Below are 20,974 nucleotides of genomic sequence, written 5' to 3'. Positions count from 1 at the left end.
GTTTCTTTTCCGGGAATCTGGCTCTTTTGTAATATCTCTCAGATCTTGTGCTTATGATCAACTTCGTATTCCCGCTACTATGTCTTCCTTCCACAGTGATCTACAATGTCATTTCCAGGCCCGACAATCCCCGTGAGGGGTTACACACCAATATCGCCGCAGCTAATATGCATGCACGACGCCCAATTGCCATCACAAGACGCCCTGGAACTAACAGTTGCCAAGACAAATTGTCTGATACGGAATGCAGTCATTGCAAATTCCCCGCTCCTTCTTTGCTTCCTCATTCTCGGGTACTTTCATTCATTCTCCCCGATCCTTGATCTCTTTGTCGCCTTTCATACCCGGAAACAATAAGAGAGAAACAATGCAGGACACAACAGAGACAAAGAATGGCGCCAAACGGGCTCGCCTACCAACGTCAGACCCGAAATATCCTCGTAAAAGAAGTTTAAAGGCTTGTCATGTGTGTCGTGCGAGGAAGACAAAGTGCGACAATGTGCAGCCAACCTGTGGGTTTTGTGCATCGTTGAACATTCATTGTTCTTACGACAATGCTGAAAAGGATCATTCGCAGTGCGTGTTCTATACCCGATTTGTTCCCAGGACCCTATTGACGCAAACTACATAGATTTGACCCAGCTAGTTTGGAAATCCTCCGGCAGTTGGGGCACATCATCAGCACCCAAAATGAACTCACACATACAGTTCGGTCAATCGCTGCATCCCAATCGCATGTAGCATTGGGGCCAGGTGCATCTCAGGATCAACTACAGTTCAATGGTAGTCTAAATTCGGATACAACAGTACAATCACAGCAGCATCTTCATGCAGCAGACTGGTTCACAGGACAGTCAGAGTCGGCTTCCACAACGCCTGCCTCATCCGCAAGCGCAGCTGCAGTTCGATGGTTCGGAATCCTATCCAACGAAGCCCCAAATGAAGAGTTTCTAGAGGCAGAAACGCTCCATGGTGATCTTCTTGATACATCTCCAGACGGTCGAGCTGACAGCGACATCACTCCGTTACAGAGAGCAACAAGGGCCATTGATACACAGCCTGAGATATCCGACAGACGAAACAGTCGCACTTCGAATATTTCCGAGGAAAGCCTCTGGCAGGCTTCCGAGAGTATATCACTGCTTGATCAAGAACAGGGCTTGTTTCAGAACTTCCTGCATAGGATATGCTCATGGGTGGGCTGACCGATCCTCCGCTCCATACGTGACGTTAACAATTACAGCTCGACTTATTCGATCCAGCCAGGACCTTCTCCACAAGAGTACCACATCTCGCTGTGCGAAATGCAGGTCTTCTCAACGCCATCCTTGCACTATCAAGCTACCACCGATCCCTCGACGAAAGCATCCCATCCAATCAGCGCCCAGACCAAAACATTGCTTTGCAGTATTACTACCAAACGTTACACTATGTTCAAAAGGCAATGCGGTACTCGACGTATCAGAATAGCCAGGAGCTAATGGCCACGACACTCATGGTGTCGACGTATGAAATGCTACGTGGATCACGGCAGGACTGGCAGCAGCACCTCCAAGGTGTCTTTCGAATATTAAGATCAAGACAGATTGAAGTGGAGACATCGAGTCTTGAGAGTACGACTTGGTGGGCTTGGTTACGACAAGATATATGGGTTGCTTTTCGCGAGAAGAGGAGGACGTATAGTACGTGGATGCCCAAGAAAGGATACGCAGAGCTAGATAATCATGAACTTGCTTCAAGAGCTGTATGGATCATGGCACAAGTCATCAATTTCTGTGCTGTTGACTCATCGATTGAGATGGAAGATGGCCTGGCAAGGAGAATAGGCTGGGCAAAAGCGCTGAAGAACATGTTGGGCGAATGGCAGTCTCATTTGACGGTTGAGTTTTCAGCGTTGCCAGCCATGGGTCAGTATGGGATCGAAGTCTTCAAGCCGCATCTCATACATCCACAATGCTTCGGTATGTAATCTCGTCTCGATTTGACCTCCGTAGGACTGACCGGAGATAGGGCTTGCGGTGCAGCTTCACCATTGCTCCCGGCTCCTTGTTACAGCTCACGAGCCACATCTCGATGGCATACAAGGTCTGCTAAAGCGCCAGAATGATATACAACAAAGCATTGATATGGTCTGTGGAATTGGCATGACACTTACAGAAGACGCCTCTAGCATGCTGTCCTCACAATGTCTTTTTATCGGTAGGTTCGCATTATACACATCGGGGCTTTACTAATTCAGGTTATAGCTGGTATGTTTATGCAAAATCCTCGCCAGAAGGAGGCTGTCTTGGAAATGCTGGATTCTTGTCAGAAGAGATGCGGTTGGCCTACGCCTTCACTCGGGTCAGAGCTGGAACAGATTTGGAAGAGTCCTGATGCTCTTTGGGGTAGCCATACTTGATAGAGTTACCCAAGATGCGTGGTCATCAAAAGAGTAACAAACAGATGAAGCCATATATGGCGTCTCGTGCTCCCTCATAGTCTGTTTAGTTTCTATGCCTCGGAGGTTTGAGGTGAGGATTTTAACCCTTGTAAGCACATGTCTACATTTCAAGATACTATCCACTCGTAAATATTCCTCGTGAGCAATGTTTCACCCAGATGCTGGGCGTCAGCACAACCTGCATGTCGGCTGCAGCCCACTTTGGTAAGTCCGAAAGGTTGCAGCAATACGATACAAGCCCAAAGCCATTGATCCCTAGATCCCCAACAATAGGCACTCAGAAACCTACTAACTATCAACTCCAAAAGTCACCTCAGCGGCTGAAATTTCCCCTTCTACCATCCAACCAAGACTCCTCAATACGTAACCGACACTCCCCGAAGCAGATCATCATGCGATACTCCCCGATCTGCAACGACCCCAGAATGATCTACAGAGACAAACAATCATGCCTCCATCGCGACCCCGCATTGATATTACATCTCATCCCGGGCATTATGACAAACAAGGCTCGCACTTATGCAACCGTGCCGTGACTCCACTACTTAAATCAAGATGCTCTCGTAAGCTTTTATTCCCGTTTCTTCAAGATCCTCTTCAATTTTGTCACTTTTCTCCGCTGCTGAGAAGTGTGTGTTGAGTAAAGATGACGATACATGGCATGTTCAAGCGCATCGTGCGCAACGATGCCATCCGCGTTGATCCTCCAGAAATTTACAACTGGCGAGTAATCGCCTTGACAGCTTCGGTAATTCTCTACGCTATCAAGTCTTGACAAACGCATTTGCTAACTAAACAAGGCATGTTTCGCCGGAGCCCTATTCGGAGTTGATGCCGGTATCATTGGTGGTGTCCTGGCTATGCCGGACTTTCAGAGGTTTGCCCTACGCTTCGAATCGCAAACTTGCATGCTAACAGGTTCCCAGAGAGTTTGGTCTCAACAATCGTTCTGATCAAGCACGCGCTGACCTTGCTGGTAATCTGGTCACTACTATGCAAGCCGGTGCCATTGGCGGAGCTCTCCTCTCAAGTCCCTTTGCAGATCGCAAGGGCCGTAAACCCGCTCTTCTTCTTGTCGCCATCACGGGGTTTATCGGTGGAATTATGCAAGCATTTTCCTACGGCCATCTTTCAGCATTCTATATTGGACGGTATGCTGTCTCGGTGTCTCTTCTTGGGTTATGTGGTTCTGACAAAAGACAGCTTCATCGAGGGTCTTGGCCTCGGTGCAGGAACAATGCTCGCACCAACCTATGTCTCTGAAAACTCACCCCGTGCTATTCGTGGCTTTCTCGTCGGCTTCTTTCAACTTCTCCTCGTTCTCGGAGGCATGACGGCCTATTTCATCAACTATGGCTCCCTTCTGCACCTCCCTGGCAAAGCAACTTGGATGGTTCCCCTCGGGTGCCAATCCATCTGTCCAGCGCTTCTCTTTTTTAGCATGATATTCTGTCCGGAATCACCTCGATGGCTTGCTTCTAGGGATCAGTGGGAAAAGGCTGGCGCCGTGCTATCCGACGTGAGGAAGTTGCCTGTTGATCATGCGTATATTCAGCAGGAGTTGTTGGAGCTCAAGACGCAGATTGATCAGGAGAAGGCGGTCATGCAGGATACTGGGTTTTGGGCACTGCAGAAAGAGTGCTGGACGCTACCATGGAACAGGAAGAGGGCACTTTTGACGGTTGGTATAGTCACGTTAGGACAGTGGACAGGTGTAAGTGTTGGCTAAGGGTTCTGTTGATGAGTCACTAACGATATTTAGACCGGCGCTATCAACTACTACGCCCCGACTGTGAGTATTCCATGAGCAATATTTCTCACGATATGTCATACTGACTACCTAGATCTTTAAAGATCTAGGACTCTCGAGTACCACAACAGCGTTATTCGCACAAGGTGTAAGTACACTCAGGCTCAGCTTCCAGTATATGTACACATACTGACACTATCAGATCTACGGTGTAGTCAAGGTCGTGACATGCTTGATCTTCATATTCTTCCTGGCTGATTCCCTTGGTCGTCGTAAATCATTTATGATCGGCGGTGCCATTCAAGCATTTTGCATGTTTTTCATCGGCTTTGTGCGTATCTCTGATGTACGTCTCAACTCAAGCTAACATATCCAGTACCTTCGTTTCGGTCCTGAGCCTGGAGAGAATGATCATCCCCCTCCAGCGGGTATTGCCGCACTGGCGATGGTGTACATCTTTGCCGCGGCTTTCAATATGAGTTGGGGACCAGTCTGTAAGTATTAGGCATCTAGACGAGGAACTCTACTAACGGTGCAGCCTGGATTTACGTGTCCGAGATCCCTACGAATCGCCTACGTGCATACAACGTCGCGCTGGCATCATTCACCCACTGGGTCCACAACCTTGCCGTGTCCAAGTCAACCCCAGTCATGCTTCTGCACGATCCGTACCGAGCGTACTTTATCTTTGGATCTTTCAACTTTTTCATGGCCGTTGTCGCGTACTGGATCCCCGAGACCAAGGGTGTAAGTAGGCCCTGCCTATGGAGGCATATGCGGAGACTGACATACGTGATCTACAGATCTCGCTTGAGCGTATGGACGAGGTGTTTGGGATTGCAGATTTCTCCAAGGTCGAGGATGTGGGCATCGCTGCGAGCCGTGCGAAGAGAATCGACGATGAGAATGTGGAGGATGTCCAGACTGATAGGCCAGTCAAGTCATGAACCACGCTTGAGTGCAATTGGGTGTGTAACTTCCAGACTAGATAGGACAACCCACATGAGATCAACATGTATCCATATCAGAGCTAGTTCTTGTGAACATTTTTCACTTTTATTAACCTGTGATTTCAAGGCGTGTCCCCCTTTAACACTGTAACTTTCCAATTCTTCTCGTCTCATTCTCGTATCGATCATCAACTAATCTCCCAATAATGGATAGACGAGTTTTGGTGGACCTGGAACCCCAATAAAGACCCAATTCGCAGTGGTTCCCCTCGCGTGGACGTGGAGTCGTGCAACAGAATTTGCTTGGTTGGGCCGTAAATGCAACGGCACTGTTCGCCGTGTGATCCGTGTGTCGATCTTGTATCTTTCCAATATTCGGAGTTAATGCAAGGTCTTGAAAGGAGTTCCACCTGTTGAAATGAATGCTGGAATTGTCTGTTCTTAGCTGTGTCTTGCATTTGGCAGTGCTGTATCACCACCCACTGGCTCGAGACTTGGACATCATCTTTACGAGGGTCAAGACACATGGACAGTCCATCTGACGCCACCGTCGGACAATCAACGGCTAGCAGTGATCAAAAACGGACATAACACATCCGTTTGCGAGGACTGAAGTTTTCCTGGTAAGCATAAACCCAGCCACCGGAAAGCATGTCTTGTCATATCATCACAGGGCTGTTTGTCGTATGTACCTACGAATGACTGCCGCTCGTATCGATCGGCCATAAGTAACCTAACCCTTTCCGGTAGCAACCTGACAATCACGGTAAACCGGTAGCGTCACTCAATCAATTAATGACAGTGGCGAGACAATTGCAATTGAAGTCGTTCAATTATCTCATATTGAAGAATATGTATCGTGAAGAATACAAAGTAGAAATGCTGATGCTAATGCTAATGCTGCAGCTGATGCTGTTCTATCCCAACCTTAACGCCGTCAAAATGCAAATGCTTTGCCCGTCATTATGGTTCGCTTATGCCGAAATGCCCTGTCTATAACGCCTGTAACCCTCTGAAGCACCCTGACACAGGTAATGATCAGCCACCAAATCTCTGGCTCGCACATCCAACCACCCAGCAGCTGCATCCTTGATGCCAAAGCTCAACCACACCTCATCATCCAAAAAGCCATGGTTTGATGGTGGGAATCGTGTTTGGTTCGTATAGTAGACCATCGACCCAGTCCAGACGTAGCGTCCATCTGACTCTCCGTGGTATGTCAGCTTCTTGCTCACGCTGATCATTCGATACGGCGGCGCAGACTCGTATACCGCTACCCGTCGGTCGTACCACGTAAACGGCGACATGGGCGGGTCCTGGCGTCGCTGCACGATGCCCACCATCACAGTGTTCTGCTCGCTGGGCTCGCATGTTCCTCTGTTGCAGAGGGTGATGCTCAGCATTGGAGAGCTCTGGTGGACGTGCTGGTCATCCAGCATCACATCGTGCATACACGTCTGTCTAAGACGGGCGTGCCATGTAGCTCCGGGCGCAGCGTTTGGTGGGTAAGGCTCTTGGACAACTGAGATCTGGTCTTTGTCGCTGACGATGGGCTGGACCGGATCTTCTTTTGATGTCCAGCGGTAAAGCTGGGCTGGTTCCACCATGAGGAGAAGCTCATCGTCGCTGCTGAAGGGTGATTGAGCGGGCGCCCAGTTCTTTTCGCGCTGGAACCGAGGGTGTGTTTCTTGTCCTTCTGGGGCTTCGCGACGAAGGAGAGTTGGTTCGCTGAAACGGACGGGCGGTAGAAGGGCTGTCGTCTCGGGTCCAAGAGCTTGTTCGAGCTCGGGCATGGTAGCGCGAACATCGACGATGAACTGACCCTGGCACAGGACTTCATCATTGACTTGGTGTGTAAAGATGAGAAGCGGTTCACCAGCCCGAGTCCAGAATAGCTTCATATCTTCGGGACCAATGTAACGATCCATGTCGGGTTGTTTCTGGCAGTGATGTTCCGGGCCGCCAAAGTCATTGACCAAGAGTCTTGACCACTTGCCTGTCTTGAGCACCGGACGGCCTAGGTTGTTATATGTAAGGTTCGCAAATGTCGCAACCTGACGAGCAAGTTTGTATCGCTTGTCATTAATCTTTTTAAATACGTGGGGTGCGCGCGCAATGATGAGAAAGTCGTGGGTGTTGTTGCCATTGCGAGGGAGTTCAAGAAGCGTCGGGTTCATGAGCTGGTGCCCTGTCAACTTCGCATCGATCTTGTTGTAAAAGCCCATGTTATTCCTCAAGCTTGTAAGAAGGCGATAATCGTGTTCTTGGTGTTGTTCACCCTGCTCGAGGTATGCTTCGGCATCGTCTTCGTCGGGGGAGGGTTGCTTGTCGTCCTTTGTCGGCGATTGGTGGTGTGGTTTTTGCTCGTAGAAGAATGGTCGTTCTTGGACCGGTACAATGGACAGACCGTCTGCCAATTTGATGTGGAAAACTGCCAGGAGGATAACGAGACAGGACGCTATAGCTACAAGCGTGAGCGCACCGCGCAACAAGGCATTGTGAGAACGCATTGTGTCATGAGTCTCTGAGGAAGAAGAGCGAGTGCAAGAGGTCCAAAAAGTCCATATGCCAGGAGGTGTCAGGAAAGAGCGGCTCCGTGTCGACTTATACGAGACTGGGTCTGGGTCAACCTGACACTGACACTGACAGCAGAACAGAACAGGGCAGAACAAATCTAAAAAGCGAATCCACAATAATACATATGATTCTCGTCATAGGCGCCGCCGCGTAGACAAGCTTTCGCCAAGTGTGCAGGTCCTTGCCTTTCAAATATGTGCCATCCGATCTAGCCGTAGGTGCTGTACATAGTACATTGCCCAGTCGGGTACGCTGTGGAGCTACTAAGTGGTCTTGAAGACGTTTGACTGGGCGTACCGGAACCTTGAAACCGTAAACTTAGTACAATCACAATCGCTACGTATACAGGCGTTGACTGAATTTGGTTTGAAACATGTTTATGTCAAATTACTGCTACCTCTTCATGGCTGTACGGCAATCCTTGCGCTGATCGCTCAAGGAGACTTGAATGAAGCAGACTTGAATGACGACTGAACGCTGCGTACAGAGCTGCCAGTGCAGTGCAGAGCGGGCAACTAGGCGCTGAGGCTTGTTTACCGGCACTCTATGGTTAGCGCGGGCATTATGATGCGTTAGGGGTCGCCGAGCCCTGAAATAGAACACCGCATAGAGGGACTGTGTCCTGTGTTGCGCCCATGTAACGTGGCTGCTGCTCTGCCAGGCCATCGGAGTTTTCCACAAACAGTGGAGGTGACATTAAAAACACGCCACAGATCTCAAAGCAGAGTCAAGCCTTCTGAAAGGTCTGAAAGCAATTGATGGTAACCAGCCATCTCTGCCCGCCATCCCCAGCTACGTAGATACCTACATGGTGATTCCATTTATTCCCCAAAACCTTGGATACTAGACTAGGCCTGCCATTCAAGATTTAACAAGCCGCGCAAGCAATATGACTGAAACAGGCAAATCGGCACGTAGATCCGATTTCGCATGTCACTTCTGTCACCTCTGTCACTTCTGTCGCCTTTTGCAGAGGAGAATCCCCTCTTTGATGGCACAGTACCTTTATTAGCAGCATCTCGTCTTATTTAACCAACTGCCGGTTTGCCGTGGTGATCATGATCTTGTTTCTCGTGTTGACATGGCACGGGCCCTTGTTCTTCCTCCCCTTTTTTTCCCAACCCAACGGCGGGCTTTGAGGAGAAGGGAGAAGGTCGTCGCACAAGATGGCTGGTGCGACGATCTCGACTTGATTCCTGAAACCCGCCAGAGGAGAGTCATCAGGATTGACGCCACTTGATTGGCTTGACGAAAGATGCATGCAATGCGCCTATTCTTCTGGCGTACACGATAGGGTCTGAGACGTTTGACGAGATTCGCTGTTTCCATTTGTCAGTGTGTTTGCAACAAACTGTCAGACACACAAACGAGAGTTGTTTCACTGGTCCATTTGTCGCTCAAAAATAGTTGTTTTTTGCTGTTGGTGCGAAACATCTACCAACAAGGGCCAGGATGACGGTATTGGCGATAGCTTCCACCTGCTCCATCTCCGTCTCACGGACCATAATCGCTGGCTCTTCGATTCATCGCACATCTCACCGCTAACCTCGATCAAGCAATGCAGCGCGTGCCACATTTCCTCTTTTCCACATTATATCCACCATCTAACTGTCCCTCTCCACAGGCCATTACCAGAAGGTGGAATTTTTTACCATCATGAACCCCATTTCAAAGGTCCAGACTGGTCTGTTCAGGTGGAATTCGACATTTAGGGGTCTTCAGCTCGGTTAAAAGTAAGTTGAAGCTTTTATTTAGAAGAGATAATCATTAGCAAACACGAAATACGAGAATCGTGATGCCGGGATCCTTTACAAACGGGGCATAGGTTAGTTCATCCAGTGTTTCCGTTGGTCACGGAATGGAACGTGAGATGTCCATTAAACGCTTGGACTTGTGTGATGGCAAAAATGGATATCGCCAAGAGAAGGTTTTAATGCCGAGGGCAACGAGTAAAATGAACTGAAAGGAAAAAAGAATTGCGGTACCGCAGCGCCGAAACAAAAGGCAAAGGGGCTGTGACAGCAGACAAAAAGATGCGTATAACAGTGGAATTAAACCACCAATGTTGGACGAACAGGGAATCGAACCCTGGACCACTCCCATGCTAAGGGAGTATTATACCACTAAACCATTCGCCCACAACGACTTATGATTGGTTGAGAGAGCTGCTACAGTCTGGGATCATCAAGTCTGTCGTGTTGGAGTCGTGACACAGCAGTGTTTGCAATCGTCCACAACTTCACAGCTGCGTAAGATTAAAATAACAACTGTGCCACTACATGACTACTGCTTATCCTTTTCGTTTATACTAGCCATTCAAGTGCCCTGGCTGCATGTTGAAGTATAAACAAGTCGGGCTTGAATCTATATCTCAGTCTAGGGTAACGCCCTTGAAGTTGAGATTCAGCATCTTGTTTACGCTAGCTGAGGCTCGTATTCAGTACTGACATTTGTATCCTAATGTTCATGAAGTCATTGAACATTTCTAGAGTAGTCTATTGACTTGTTCTACAATGGATAATGTTACCACGCAACGGAACCCAGTGACTTCTGTTGAATGATAACGTGGAACGCATGGACCACAGAAGCATTGGCAACAATTACATGTACAGGACTACAGTCTATTACTATCTAGAGAACTCAGACACTACACACAGAGAGTCCTTCAGCGACATATTGAAGCGTTCAATGCGCTTCAAGTCTCTCTTGTGCACCCTGGGAACACAGTCTCCCTTGGCACCAACACGCACCACTGATGAAACAAAACTCTAAAAAGCAGGGCTTAATACAAGGAAATAAAATAAAGTTATGCCGCGTCATGACAACTCTATTCTCAAGTCATTGCTACGATGTAACCTTGTTGTCTGTCTCCCTTGTTATCACATTGAGAGACAGGGCTCAAAAATGCAAAAAAAGAAGTGCCTCGCTTGTTTGCAATCGTACTTTATAGGAACAGCCCGATGCGGGGGTCGAACCCGCAACCTTGAGATCGCGTACTCGTAAGAGTCTCACGCTCTACCGATTGAGCTAACCGGGCGTGGCTCTTTATGTTGACGAGGATGTCGAAATTAAGATACAAACACCTAACACCACGAGGCCCTCCGTTCTCAACACACATCAATCACTGCGCCATGACATTTCCATACATCCAGAGAGGCACTAAAGCAAGTATGTCATAAAAGCATGAGATTTTAACTTGTACTTATTTATTGGAGTGCTTCAGTTAAGCCGGTCAGCTGCATGAGTGCTCTCTATTCTTAATCCTCTTCATGGACAGTGTTGCTAGCCCAAACAGCCTCAGCGTCATCATCCTCTCCCTTGTACAAGACAATGTTTCCATCATCCTGTACACGCAGGTACACCTCGTCGCCATGATCCTCGGTGTTGGAAGCCCAGACGGCTTCATCGTCGTGGGTGCTGTGATATGTGTTAGTCTTGTAAAGCTCTTATATCTTTTAGAGTACTTACTACAGCACCAAGTTACCATCATCTTGCAGATGAATGCCCTTGATGTCTTCACGTCCTTCATCTGTGTTTTGCCAGATAACTTCGCCATCCCAGTAGATAGACATCCTGCCGTCGCCCTCAATTTTGAACTCGGCGCTGCCGTTCTCACTGGTGAGACCGTCTCCTGGGTAGAGCCAGTTGTCGTTGTCGAGTTGACCCATTTTGAGTGATGTTTTTGTGCGTAGTTTGAAGAGGGAGATGTGCTTGTTTTTGGGACTGGTTGTGGTGAGTTGGTGGATTGTTGATGGGTTGTTGACGACACAACAAGTGAGATGAGAGTCCGAGTCTTTATATGTTGTTAATCTGGTCACCTATAACCCCTCATTTTGCCTTCTACCGTTAATCATTGAGGCTGTGTTTTGTTCCCCAAGACACTGCATATGTGCCAAGGCTCTCATGGGGAAGTGAAGCAACAGTGATTCAGTAAGAGGCCTCACAGAGGGGGCACATAGCAGTAACTAACCGGTTTCAAGCTGCATGTAGGTAATACTGGAGTGCATATCCTGGAGTTTTGTCACAAACATTTGTTAATGTCAGTCCAAGGAATCATGAGGAACTAACAAGCCAAGAACGGAAGCGGCAAACGGCATCTCTATGTGCTCCACGATATGCAAGTCTCTCTCCATAATAGGGCTGGGCAACCCAGAAAACAATCATTATTGAGATTATACTGGACCACGTTTCTTGCATATTCAGGATCACTGGCGTGATGGTGAGCATTTCTAAGTCATTGGCAGTTGGCAAGCTCGGCACTGACGTATAATTGGGCCAAAGAGAAAGGCTTGCGCGTAAAACAACATATCCGCTGCCAAGATATCTTGGCACGCACGAGAAGTTACGCACATGTGAAAACACGAATGGCCTGGCTTATTTTGAACAACTTGGTTCAATTACTATCTGATCAACACTATCAATGCCAAACTACCAATTCTATGAGGCTATAACCTTGCCAGAGCGAAGTTGCAGAAATGACAAACGACCGCCAAATAAAAAGATGTGCCCTGGCGCACAACGAATACAAAAAGGAAAGGGTATAAAATTGCAGAAAAGAAAGCCCAAGAAAGAAAAAGGCCCCATGCTATTCTTCCACCACTCGAAAGTCCAGAGCCGATTTGGGTACAACCATCCAAAGCCTAGGCGAATCTAGAACAAGATGAGAAGGGCAACAACCGCAGAGACAAACGCAAGCATTGAAGCATCTCTAGAAATGCCATAACGAGGCGTACCTTGGCTAGCGACAGGAGCAGGCTCATCAACCCCTCTTGGATCAAGATACTTGGCCTTATCTTTAGCCTGGACGCCACCATACTCACCGGGAGTTACAGTAGGCGGCGCGACAGCATCTGCCTCAGGAGCAGGCGGGTATCCAGGAGTCTTAAAGCGATAAGGCATTTTCGGAGCATCTGCATAAGCATCAATATACTTGGCCTTATCTTTGGCCTGGACGCCACCATACTCACCAGGAGTAACAGTGGGTGGTGCAACCGCATTTTCTTCAGGGGCAGGCGGGTATCCAGGAGTCTTGAAACGGTCAGGCATGCCCAGGGCATCTGTACGTCTATCAAGATACTTGCCCTTGTCTTCAGCTTGAACACCACCAAATTCACCAGGCGTGACTGTAGGTGGTGCAATGACATCTGATGCAGGAGCGGGTGGATAGCTCGGAGTTTTGAAGCGATTTGGCATCCCCGGATCAAGATACTTAGCTTTATCTGCAGCCTGAACACCACCGTACTCGCCAGGGGCAACTGTAGGCGGTGCAATGGCATCTGGTGCGGGAGCAGGTGGGTAGCCAGGAGTCTTGAAGCGATATGGCATATCCGGTTTCGAAGACGTGGAATTAATCTTGGATTCTACCTCCTCGTCGTCATTAGGAGGCGAAATCTGGCGAGCCTTCATCCTAGATGTAGCGCCGTCAGGGCAAGGCTTTCCAGTTCCAGGACCCCATCCACCTGGGCGACCATATGTTCCATGGTTGGGGTCTCCGGCACTAGGGGCTGAACAATAAACGATAGATGAATCATGAGACTCTTGAAAGGCGCCGTGGGGATACTGAGGGAAAGACTTGGGAGCCTGTGAGTAACCATCTTGGAACCTGTGGGGAGGCCAGGGGGCTTGATGAGAGGTTTCTTGGAAGTGCTCGGCATGCGATCCATATCTACCACGAGTAGGATTCATCGGCGGTAGCTGGTTCATCCTGTCAGCATCGGTCATGCGGCCAGGAACTGGTGCTGGTCTGGATCCAGTATGATCTGCGTGAGTAGAGCCACCGGGATACCCAACAATAGTTGATTCTCTCTGACCTGAGCCACCGTAATAGCGATCACCAGACGAAGGTGGGGGACGATAGTAGCTATCGGACTTGGGCGAAGGGAAAGAGTTGTATTGCGATTGGTCATGTCGAGGAGGCTCCTCAGGAATTGGGAAGTTGTGGTGCGTAGGTGTCTTGTGACGGGGAGGATAGTCCAAAGAACTGTCTTGAGCACCATAAACCTGATAGAAACCAGGGCGGCCAGGAACCTCACGAAGGCCAGGAAGTTCAGGAACCTGATAACGCTTGTTGTCAGGCGTTTCATACAGGCCCGGATGACCCTTGACTTCGCGAAATCCAGGAACACCAGGAATATGATAGAGACCAGGATGGTCAGCAACTTCCAAAATGGAAAAACCTTCGCCGTCGTTGGAGGTGGTGGGCATGGGGTACTCAGGAAAGGTTGAGTGCGGTCGCGACGGAGGGTATTGAGGTTGTGGCTGGGGGTATTGAGGCCTCGGCTTGGGGTAGACAGGCTCAACGACATCGCCATACCCATCGTTCTTGTAACCACTCTCACCACCCTGGTATGCGGGAGAACCTCCGGAGCCAGTCGACTGGTAGTGAGCAACGTATTCGACCTCGATCGCATTGGCCAATCCGTCCATGGTTGACTCATCGGGGTCGCCAGGCTATAAGAAGTTAGTGATATTCCTTTATATAGAGTGATATTCTTACCCATTCTCCGCCAACAGCAACGTTCAAGATGAAATGGATCAAGTTGTGGGCAATCTTGCCCCAAACTTCCTCATTTCCGATCCTGTCACCGGTGACCTGATGGTACTGAACACCGTCCAGATAGAAGGAGACACTCTCATCCATCCAGTTTCCAGGTGTTCGATCGATAACCGCGGTGTAGGTGTGGAAATCTTGACCAGAATCGGCAAGCCCGGTCGCACCAGCGATACCATTCTTCTCGTTACAGATGCCACCGGGGTTCTTGTCACAATGGATAACGCCTTGGGTCTTGGTTTCACCGTTGACGTTTTCCATGATATCGATCTCGCCACAGGTGGGCCAGATGAGAGTTCCCTTTCGGTGACTATCACCGAGAAGCCAGAAGGCGGGCCAGATACCTTGCTTACCAGATGGAGGAGCACTACCCAGCCGAATAGATGCTTCGGCGATGGTGCGGGCTCCTGGGGCAGGGGTGAAAGTGTATGCACTTTCGAGACGACCGGATGTCCAACCCTTGGTAGCAGACGAATCTCTCAATGGGATGATCAGGAGAGAGCCGTCACCGGTGAGCTGCTGGTTTGCAGGACTGGTTGTGTACGTTTGCCAGTCACCGTTGAGATCCTTGTACCAGTCCTGCATGATCCATTTGGATCTGTCAGGGAGAGAGCCGGCAGGACCCTCAAAGGTGTCCTGCCAGACGATGTCGAAGCCGTCATAGGTAGGAGCACTGGCGGCTACTACCCATGAAAGGGCGAGGGCGATGATGATGTTGAATATCCTCATGTTTGAGGATGTCTTGAGTGAGGGTGGGTGAAAGTCGTTGTGGGTAAAAGTCGTTGTAGGAGAGGAAGAGAGAAGGCAAAGGAGTGATGTGATAGGTTAAAGATGAAAAGAAGAGGAGGTTTGCAAGCAAGGGCAGACGATGGTACAAATAGGAGAAAAATCGGTACTCAGAAACTCAACTTGTCAAAGAGTTTGGTTGGCCCGTTGGGTATCTCTGACGTGTACGGACCAAAGCTTTCATAGCTATAACTTAGACAGAACATGGCGTCTGCTGAATGTCAGTAGTGTTTGGGGTTGCTTGGTGGGGGTAGAGGCTGCCCCAGAGATCGCATGGGTGAGATATAAGCAAGTGTCTGTGAGAGTTAGTAGCACAACTATACCCTAGTTATCTTACACTGATTCGTCTTATTCTCTATTTGGGGAAGTGGTAGTCGGAAACACTGCATACTTGTAGTAGTTGGAGTGAGTATAGCCATTAATCTGCCTTACTATGTTCTGAAACTGTCCAGTATGAGTTCTGGGTTTCAATAATATATTGCCATGACCTTAGACAGTACATCTTAAGCTCAATCATTACATTTACCAATCATATCTAGGCTAGTAAGTTGAGGTGAAGAGCTACACGTAGAAGCCTTACGTTAATATGGGATTCCAAGATAGTTGTCTAGATCGTAATATTTCCACACAACACATAAACTGAGTGAACGTAAGGGATGGAACTCAAAACAGGTCCACCAATTGTGGACCTTAAGAAGTTGTTGGGCTTTGCTAACTTTTCTCTTATCTTCTGGAGTACATCATATGCCCTGTTGGCATGGAAGTGTTCATATTTTATTTTCCATCCGTGCAACCTAATCCATCTGGAGTAAGATAACAAGATCAATTTGCTCACATGGCCATGAAAAATACTGAAACCTAAAGTTACAAAGTCTTCACGATTCCTTCTACTTCTGCCAGCGCATCAACCTTAAAGTCTGGCCCCAGTTCTTCACACTTTTCCTTATCTCCATATCCGAATCTGCACCAAACAGACTTTGCGCCAATATTGGAGGCGAACTTCAAATCAGCCTCGGTGTCTCCCACAACTAATACTTTGGAAATATCTAGATCTGTGGGAAAACCACGTGCTGATAGGGCTGGCTTGAGAACGTTGACGAAGCTCCCGGGATCGGGCTTTCTGGTCGCTCCAGGCGTGTTGTCTCCGATGATCAAGTCTCTTGGGATGATGTTTTCTAAAGAGTTACTTTTGAGAGTCGCTTCGATTGCTGTTACGCCTTTGTTGCTAACGATAGCAATGGGAATGCCCTGGTCATTGAGGCTGTTCAATAGTTCTTTTGCGCCGACGAATGGAGATGTGAGTCTCTGGCCATCGTCGTTGTAAATGCGGCGGTATGTAGACACCCATTCATCCTCGTTCAATGTATCAAAAGAGGGGTGCAATGTTGTGAGAACGTCTAGAAGACCCTTTCCACCGCCAATAAGCTTCTGGATTTCGGATTCCGGGGGTGTAGATTCGGGTAGGAGGGTATCGAATGTGAGCTTGATGCTGTGGAAGATGGCTTGATGGGTGTCAAATAGAGTCCCGTCAAAGTCGAAGATGACAAACTGGGCAGGCATTTTATCGTTTTTCGGTATTTGCAATAGCTCTTCAGGTATGTGAATATCCCTTTCTTGGATGTAAAAGGCTATGAGGGCAAGGATGTAGTTGTTGTAAAATTCTGCTAGCCACTCAAACCCCGCTTATGATACTTGGTGTGTAAGCAGACATCAACCCGTCCCTCTTAGCCTACGATCATAAAACGCTACTCGCATCACATAGAGATGAGATCTGTATTAGTCTGAAGTTCTATTGTGAGGAAACAGTAAATTTATAATAGTTGGCAAATTCAATCTCCCGGGAACTTCAGCTTCCTGGTACTAACACTCGTGCAACTGACAGTGCAACAACATGACTCAACATAGGAACTATTATCAGACGTCATGGGAAACCTCTACAAAAGAGACCTCATACCTCTCTCATGTATCTTCTCCTCTCAGGAACCACCACCACCTCCACATCCACCACCTCCTCCACCGCCGCATCCTCCTCCTCCTCCGCAACCTCCACCTCCACAGCCTCCCGCTCCGCAACCGCCGCCATCGCCACCATCACCACCACCATCATCACCACCGCATGCTCCCGCAGCAACGTTCCCTCCACAGGTTCCACCCGCACAAGTTGGTGCAGTCCCATAAGCATAGACAGGAACAAACACTATCGTAGGTGCCATAAACGGTCCGTACACTAGGTACACTTGTCAGTCATCGTTCAACTTAAAATTCAGGGAGTACTCACTCATGTAGGGATACCCCCAATGATCATAATACTGATCCTTTGGTGGGAGTTTACGACCCTTCTTCTCAGCACGTTTGCAGGCCTTTTGGTAGTTTTCTTCCAAACGCTTCTTATGCACTGCTCGCATTCTGTTCTGGACCTTTTCGATCTGGTTCGTTGCAATAAGAGCTTCGTCGTTGGTTCGCACAGCGTTGTGAGAAGAGATGTGTGCTGAGTTATCAGGCGGACACATATCTGCTTTTCCCGACTCGTAGAATTTATCTGCAACTGTACAAACATTAGCCATAGACCTCATAGGGTGAGTAAAGCACGACTTACTCTTCTCATTATGAGACAGCTTCAAAAATCGCCCTGCGGCAGAAACATGCGCTGCTCGCGTGGCCTCGCAATACCAACAAGTACATTCTGAGTAAACCTCATCATATGTGTCTTGATACATCTTACTCGTCCATTCGAACCCTTCATTCAGCTTGTCATCTTCAATCTTGTCGTCGTGTCTAATAAACCTGAACGTCTTGCGTGTGGTGTAGTGATAGTATGCCAAAGGGCTGAGCTGGTGAGTGTGCCACGCCAAATCAACATCCAGCGTGGGCACGACGACGCGTCGAGGGTTCTTGGAGATGATCTTGACAAAACGCTTATACTTGACACAGCAACGGTCCATAGTTTCGCGTGCAGTGGGTGAGTGCAACCAGTCGAGCTTGCACATCTTTTCAGAAAAGATGCCCTGTCGCATGACAGCGCCTGTGAGATCGAGGGCGAAGGGGCTGAAGTTCTCCCAGTATCTTGACATCATCTTCCGAGTCGCAACTTTTGAGAAGCGAGGGACTAACTTGGTTGGCTTACCATAGATGGTCTCAAGTGCGCTGGGTTTCATGAGAGCTTCAGTCTCGATCAGCTTGCGCACAGTTTCCATCGTGGGCGGGTTCTCGGGATCGGGATTGTCCAAAAGACCCTGGATCTGAGTACGTAGGACGTGTTGGATCATGCGGTTGGGAAACATGCGCTGATCAAATTTGTTGCCTGTGCGGTCCATCATCACTACTGGTGTGCCGCTTGTCGGCCAGAGAAGCGTTCCTGGCATGGGTTCGCTCAAGAAGACGAGATCATCAGCGTCTTTACAGAATCTGGCCACGCTCAGTGTTTCTTTGGTGATTTTGATGTTGCACTTTGGGCATCGGGTTTCGAACTTGGTGTCGCCATAGCCTGTGCCAGTAAGACCTGGTCTCTCTGAGGTCTTGGGTGTTTCTTCAAGAGCACATGTCGTCCAAGGAATTTTGAGCTTTGTACGACAATTCTTATTAGGGCAGCTGATGCGTTTGAAGTTTGAGTCATGGATGTTTTCCCATCCGCAGTCGGTTTGAGCTAACCACTTGGCTTTGTTCTCATCCGAGACGTTGTAGTTGAACGAACCGTCTATAGCAGCGTTGACACGGCCCCATGGCATACCCGATTGCCAGAATTGGCGAAGACCTCTTCGTAGACAGTCTTCAAGGAAGTTATGAGGGTTTAAAAGATGGGAGTGATACACCATCAAGACATCTAAGAGCTGTTAGCTACATCTGCAGTAAGGATATGCTCAACGTACCAAGAGGCGGAAGAGCCTCCTGATCCCACCAATATGTGCTCTCCCCCGAAACAAACTTTCCAAAAGAGAGGGAATCCTTGTCCTTCATCTTATCCTCAGTCAACGATGACAGAGTTCTAAAGTTGGAACTCCACCAATCTTGATAGCGATCAACCGCTCTCGCAACGAAAAGACTCCATCGCTTTTCTCGTAGTTTGCTTAGAGCCTTCTTCTTGTCTTCGAGATCCGGAGTGAATTTCTCTGAAGCAGGAAGCTCTTCTACATCACCGTTCTCTCTGACTCTGATGTTTCCATCGGCGCGAGAGTCCCATATACCAAACAAACCATCCTGGTAGCCGATGTCTTCTTTGAGAGCTTCAAAGGCGAAGAGAAGTCTGAGGTGAGCGAGGCAGACATTGGGCTCAGGATCATGAGGAGTTGGGTCGATTTTGAGGTCTGCGAAGGGGGCTTCGATGCCAAGGTCTTGGTCTGCGAGGGCTGGTGCTTTGCTGTCAGGCTGTGCCTGGTATGGTGGGGGAGCATCCATCTCGAGAGTGATGATGATTGAATTGTAAGAGTGTCAGGTTTTAGAAAATCTGGATTCTTGTATTATTAACATTTAAAAGTGAGGTTTAAAAGATCAAAAAATGAGTATTAGACTTTAGAAATCGCAATACCCCATCAACTTAACATTCAAAGTGTTGGCATTTGGTAGGTTTATATCCCGGAACTGTGCCGTGAATGTTGCCTCATTTTCGCATCAATTGTCAATAGTGTGTGCTACAATGAGGCAGTGCATTTGTTGGTTGGTCGCAGGCTGCATCTTGGATGGCCACAAGAGTGATCACATGGCGTGCCGAAGATCCGTAAGTGTCAGATCAGACAGCATGATGGTGTACTAACAGATCAAGGGCTTATCACGGGCTTTCATGAGCTTATCTGTTAGGATTATAGCCAAAACCCTGTCGATCACTTTAGGCTGATGGCAACAGGGCAGTTTAATTGTCACAGCCACCTTACCACCGCCCGACCACTATACCAATGCAAATCAGAGCTGCAGTGAAAGCCTGATGATAACCCGCTAATCCAAGCCACAGTCCGCGTGCATGCAAGGATTATCTTGGTCTAACGGCCACGGCACGGCACCCAAGTCGGGCGAGTTGATGTAAGAAAACAAGCTGGGGGATCAGCACATCAGGGAAAACTCTGGTTCTTCTGGAACACTTGACATGACTGTGGGAAACTCCACCCTTCGTCGAATTCACAATTGATGTCGGGGATTTCCAGTTATGGCCGATTTAGACACGTCAGCAAAACGGTTAAATTACTGTAGATCAGTGGGTTCAAGGACCAGGTATATGACAGGACCTCCAGGGTAACAGGGACAGACGTTGCTGAAACCACAAGAGACAAAATTAGTAGGTCAGCTTACGCTACTTGGACTAGGCTACTTGGATTACTTATTTTTGAACCCCTAGACCCAAAGTACCAACGTTTCGGCTACCCACCAAGGGAGGCATGCAACGCCAACATGGTTTTTACAAAGAGACACCGTTGCTGATCGCTGTTCTAATCTAATACTGTATAATGTAGCGATGCTTTTCATCTCTAAAGAGAGCAGCAACCTCAACAATATAACCCCTTTAATACAACAACAAAGGCCAACGACACAAGGTTCAGTTGGACAATAACTAATCTTGCACTGTAACGTGACTACAAGTTCGCTAAACATTGGTAGATCTCCACGTCCAACATGCTTGGACTATCACGGCGAGATCCGATCCGATATACAAGGTGGACTTGTCAAAATCTATAGCGGTGGGCAGATATTAAAATAGATTGATAACAACAGATGGATATAAAATAGAACAGATCGATCAGATAATCCACAGTTTATACTCCAGTGCAACCATATATCTCCGACGGTGTAAGAACGCGTCACAGTCGGCGGGAAATTCTGTCCGGTGAATTCATCTCGGCCACGGAATTCGGTCGATTCGCATTAGGAACTCGGCCATTCAGTATATCGAGCCAGTATATAACCAGCATGTACATACATGTATCTTCAGCTGC

At 48.3% G+C, this 20,974-nt stretch overlaps 7 protein-coding genes across 7 annotated transcripts, besides 1 other annotated feature; 2 read left to right on the top strand and 5 right to left on the bottom strand.

Annotated features, from left to right (window-relative positions):
• Nucleotides 1-554: 554 nt before the first annotated feature.
• Nucleotides 555-2,401, top strand: FPSE_06653 (uncharacterized protein; the record flags this gene model as incomplete). The annotated part of the gene is made up of 5 exons (XM_009259771.1): nucleotides 555-576; nucleotides 709-1,131; nucleotides 1,263-1,961; nucleotides 2,011-2,199; nucleotides 2,247-2,401. 5 exons carry the CDS (start codon nucleotides 555-557, stop codon nucleotides 2,399-2,401), a joined length of 1,488 nt encoding a protein of 495 aa, XP_009258046.1.
• A 688-nt stretch (nucleotides 2,402-3,089) lies between these two features.
• FPSE_06654 (uncharacterized protein) lies at nucleotides 3,090-5,140 on the top strand (the record flags this gene model as incomplete). The annotated part of the gene is made up of 10 exons (XM_009259772.1): nucleotides 3,090-3,191; nucleotides 3,244-3,320; nucleotides 3,370-3,594; nucleotides 3,647-4,157; nucleotides 4,206-4,235; nucleotides 4,288-4,341; nucleotides 4,396-4,524; nucleotides 4,570-4,687; nucleotides 4,732-4,940; nucleotides 4,997-5,140. The coding sequence occupies 10 exons, from the start codon at nucleotides 3,090-3,092 to the stop codon at nucleotides 5,138-5,140; spliced, it is 1,599 nt and encodes a 532-aa protein (XP_009258047.1).
• Nucleotides 5,141-6,117: 977 nt separating this feature from the next.
• Nucleotides 6,118-7,653, bottom strand: FPSE_06655 (uncharacterized protein; the record flags this gene model as incomplete). The annotated part of the gene is made up of 1 exon (XM_009259773.1): nucleotides 6,118-7,653. The coding sequence occupies one exon, from the start codon at nucleotides 7,651-7,653 to the stop codon at nucleotides 6,118-6,120; it is 1,536 nt and encodes a 511-aa protein (XP_009258048.1).
• Nucleotides 7,654-10,977: 3,324 nt separating this feature from the next.
• Nucleotides 10,978-11,388, bottom strand: FPSE_06656 (uncharacterized protein; the record flags this gene model as incomplete). Its single annotated transcript, XM_009259774.1, has 2 exons — nucleotides 10,978-11,137; nucleotides 11,189-11,388. 2 exons carry the CDS (start codon nucleotides 11,386-11,388, stop codon nucleotides 10,978-10,980), a joined length of 360 nt encoding a protein of 119 aa, XP_009258049.1.
• Nucleotides 11,389-12,370: 982 nt separating this feature from the next.
• FPSE_06657 (uncharacterized protein) lies at nucleotides 12,371-14,999 on the bottom strand (the record flags this gene model as incomplete). Its single annotated transcript, XM_009259775.1, has 2 exons — nucleotides 12,371-14,170; nucleotides 14,217-14,999. The coding sequence occupies 2 exons, from the start codon at nucleotides 14,997-14,999 to the stop codon at nucleotides 12,371-12,373; spliced, it is 2,583 nt and encodes an 860-aa protein (XP_009258050.1).
• A 921-nt stretch (nucleotides 15,000-15,920) lies between these two features.
• FPSE_06658 (uncharacterized protein) lies at nucleotides 15,921-16,616 on the bottom strand (the record flags this gene model as incomplete). The annotated part of the gene is made up of 1 exon (XM_009259776.1): nucleotides 15,921-16,616. One exon carries the CDS (start codon nucleotides 16,614-16,616, stop codon nucleotides 15,921-15,923), a length of 696 nt encoding a protein of 231 aa, XP_009258051.1.
• A 416-nt stretch (nucleotides 16,617-17,032) lies between these two features.
• FPSE_06659 (uncharacterized protein) lies at nucleotides 17,033-19,448 on the bottom strand (the record flags this gene model as incomplete). The annotated part of the gene is made up of 4 exons (XM_009259777.1): nucleotides 17,033-17,283; nucleotides 17,335-17,601; nucleotides 17,653-18,876; nucleotides 18,923-19,448. 4 exons carry the CDS (start codon nucleotides 19,446-19,448, stop codon nucleotides 17,033-17,035), a joined length of 2,268 nt encoding a protein of 755 aa, XP_009258052.1.
• Nucleotides 17,039-17,170: a microsatellite.
• Nucleotides 19,449-20,974: the final 1,526 nt, after the last annotated feature.

The sequence above is a fragment of the Fusarium pseudograminearum genome, chromosome 2 (assembly GCF_000303195.2).
Source record: "Fusarium pseudograminearum CS3096 chromosome 2, whole genome shotgun sequence".
Lineage (NCBI taxonomy): Eukaryota > Fungi > Ascomycota > Sordariomycetes > Hypocreales > Nectriaceae > Fusarium > Fusarium pseudograminearum.
Note: the sequence above shows the minus strand (reverse complement) of the source record. Positions and strands in the feature narration are given on the sequence as shown.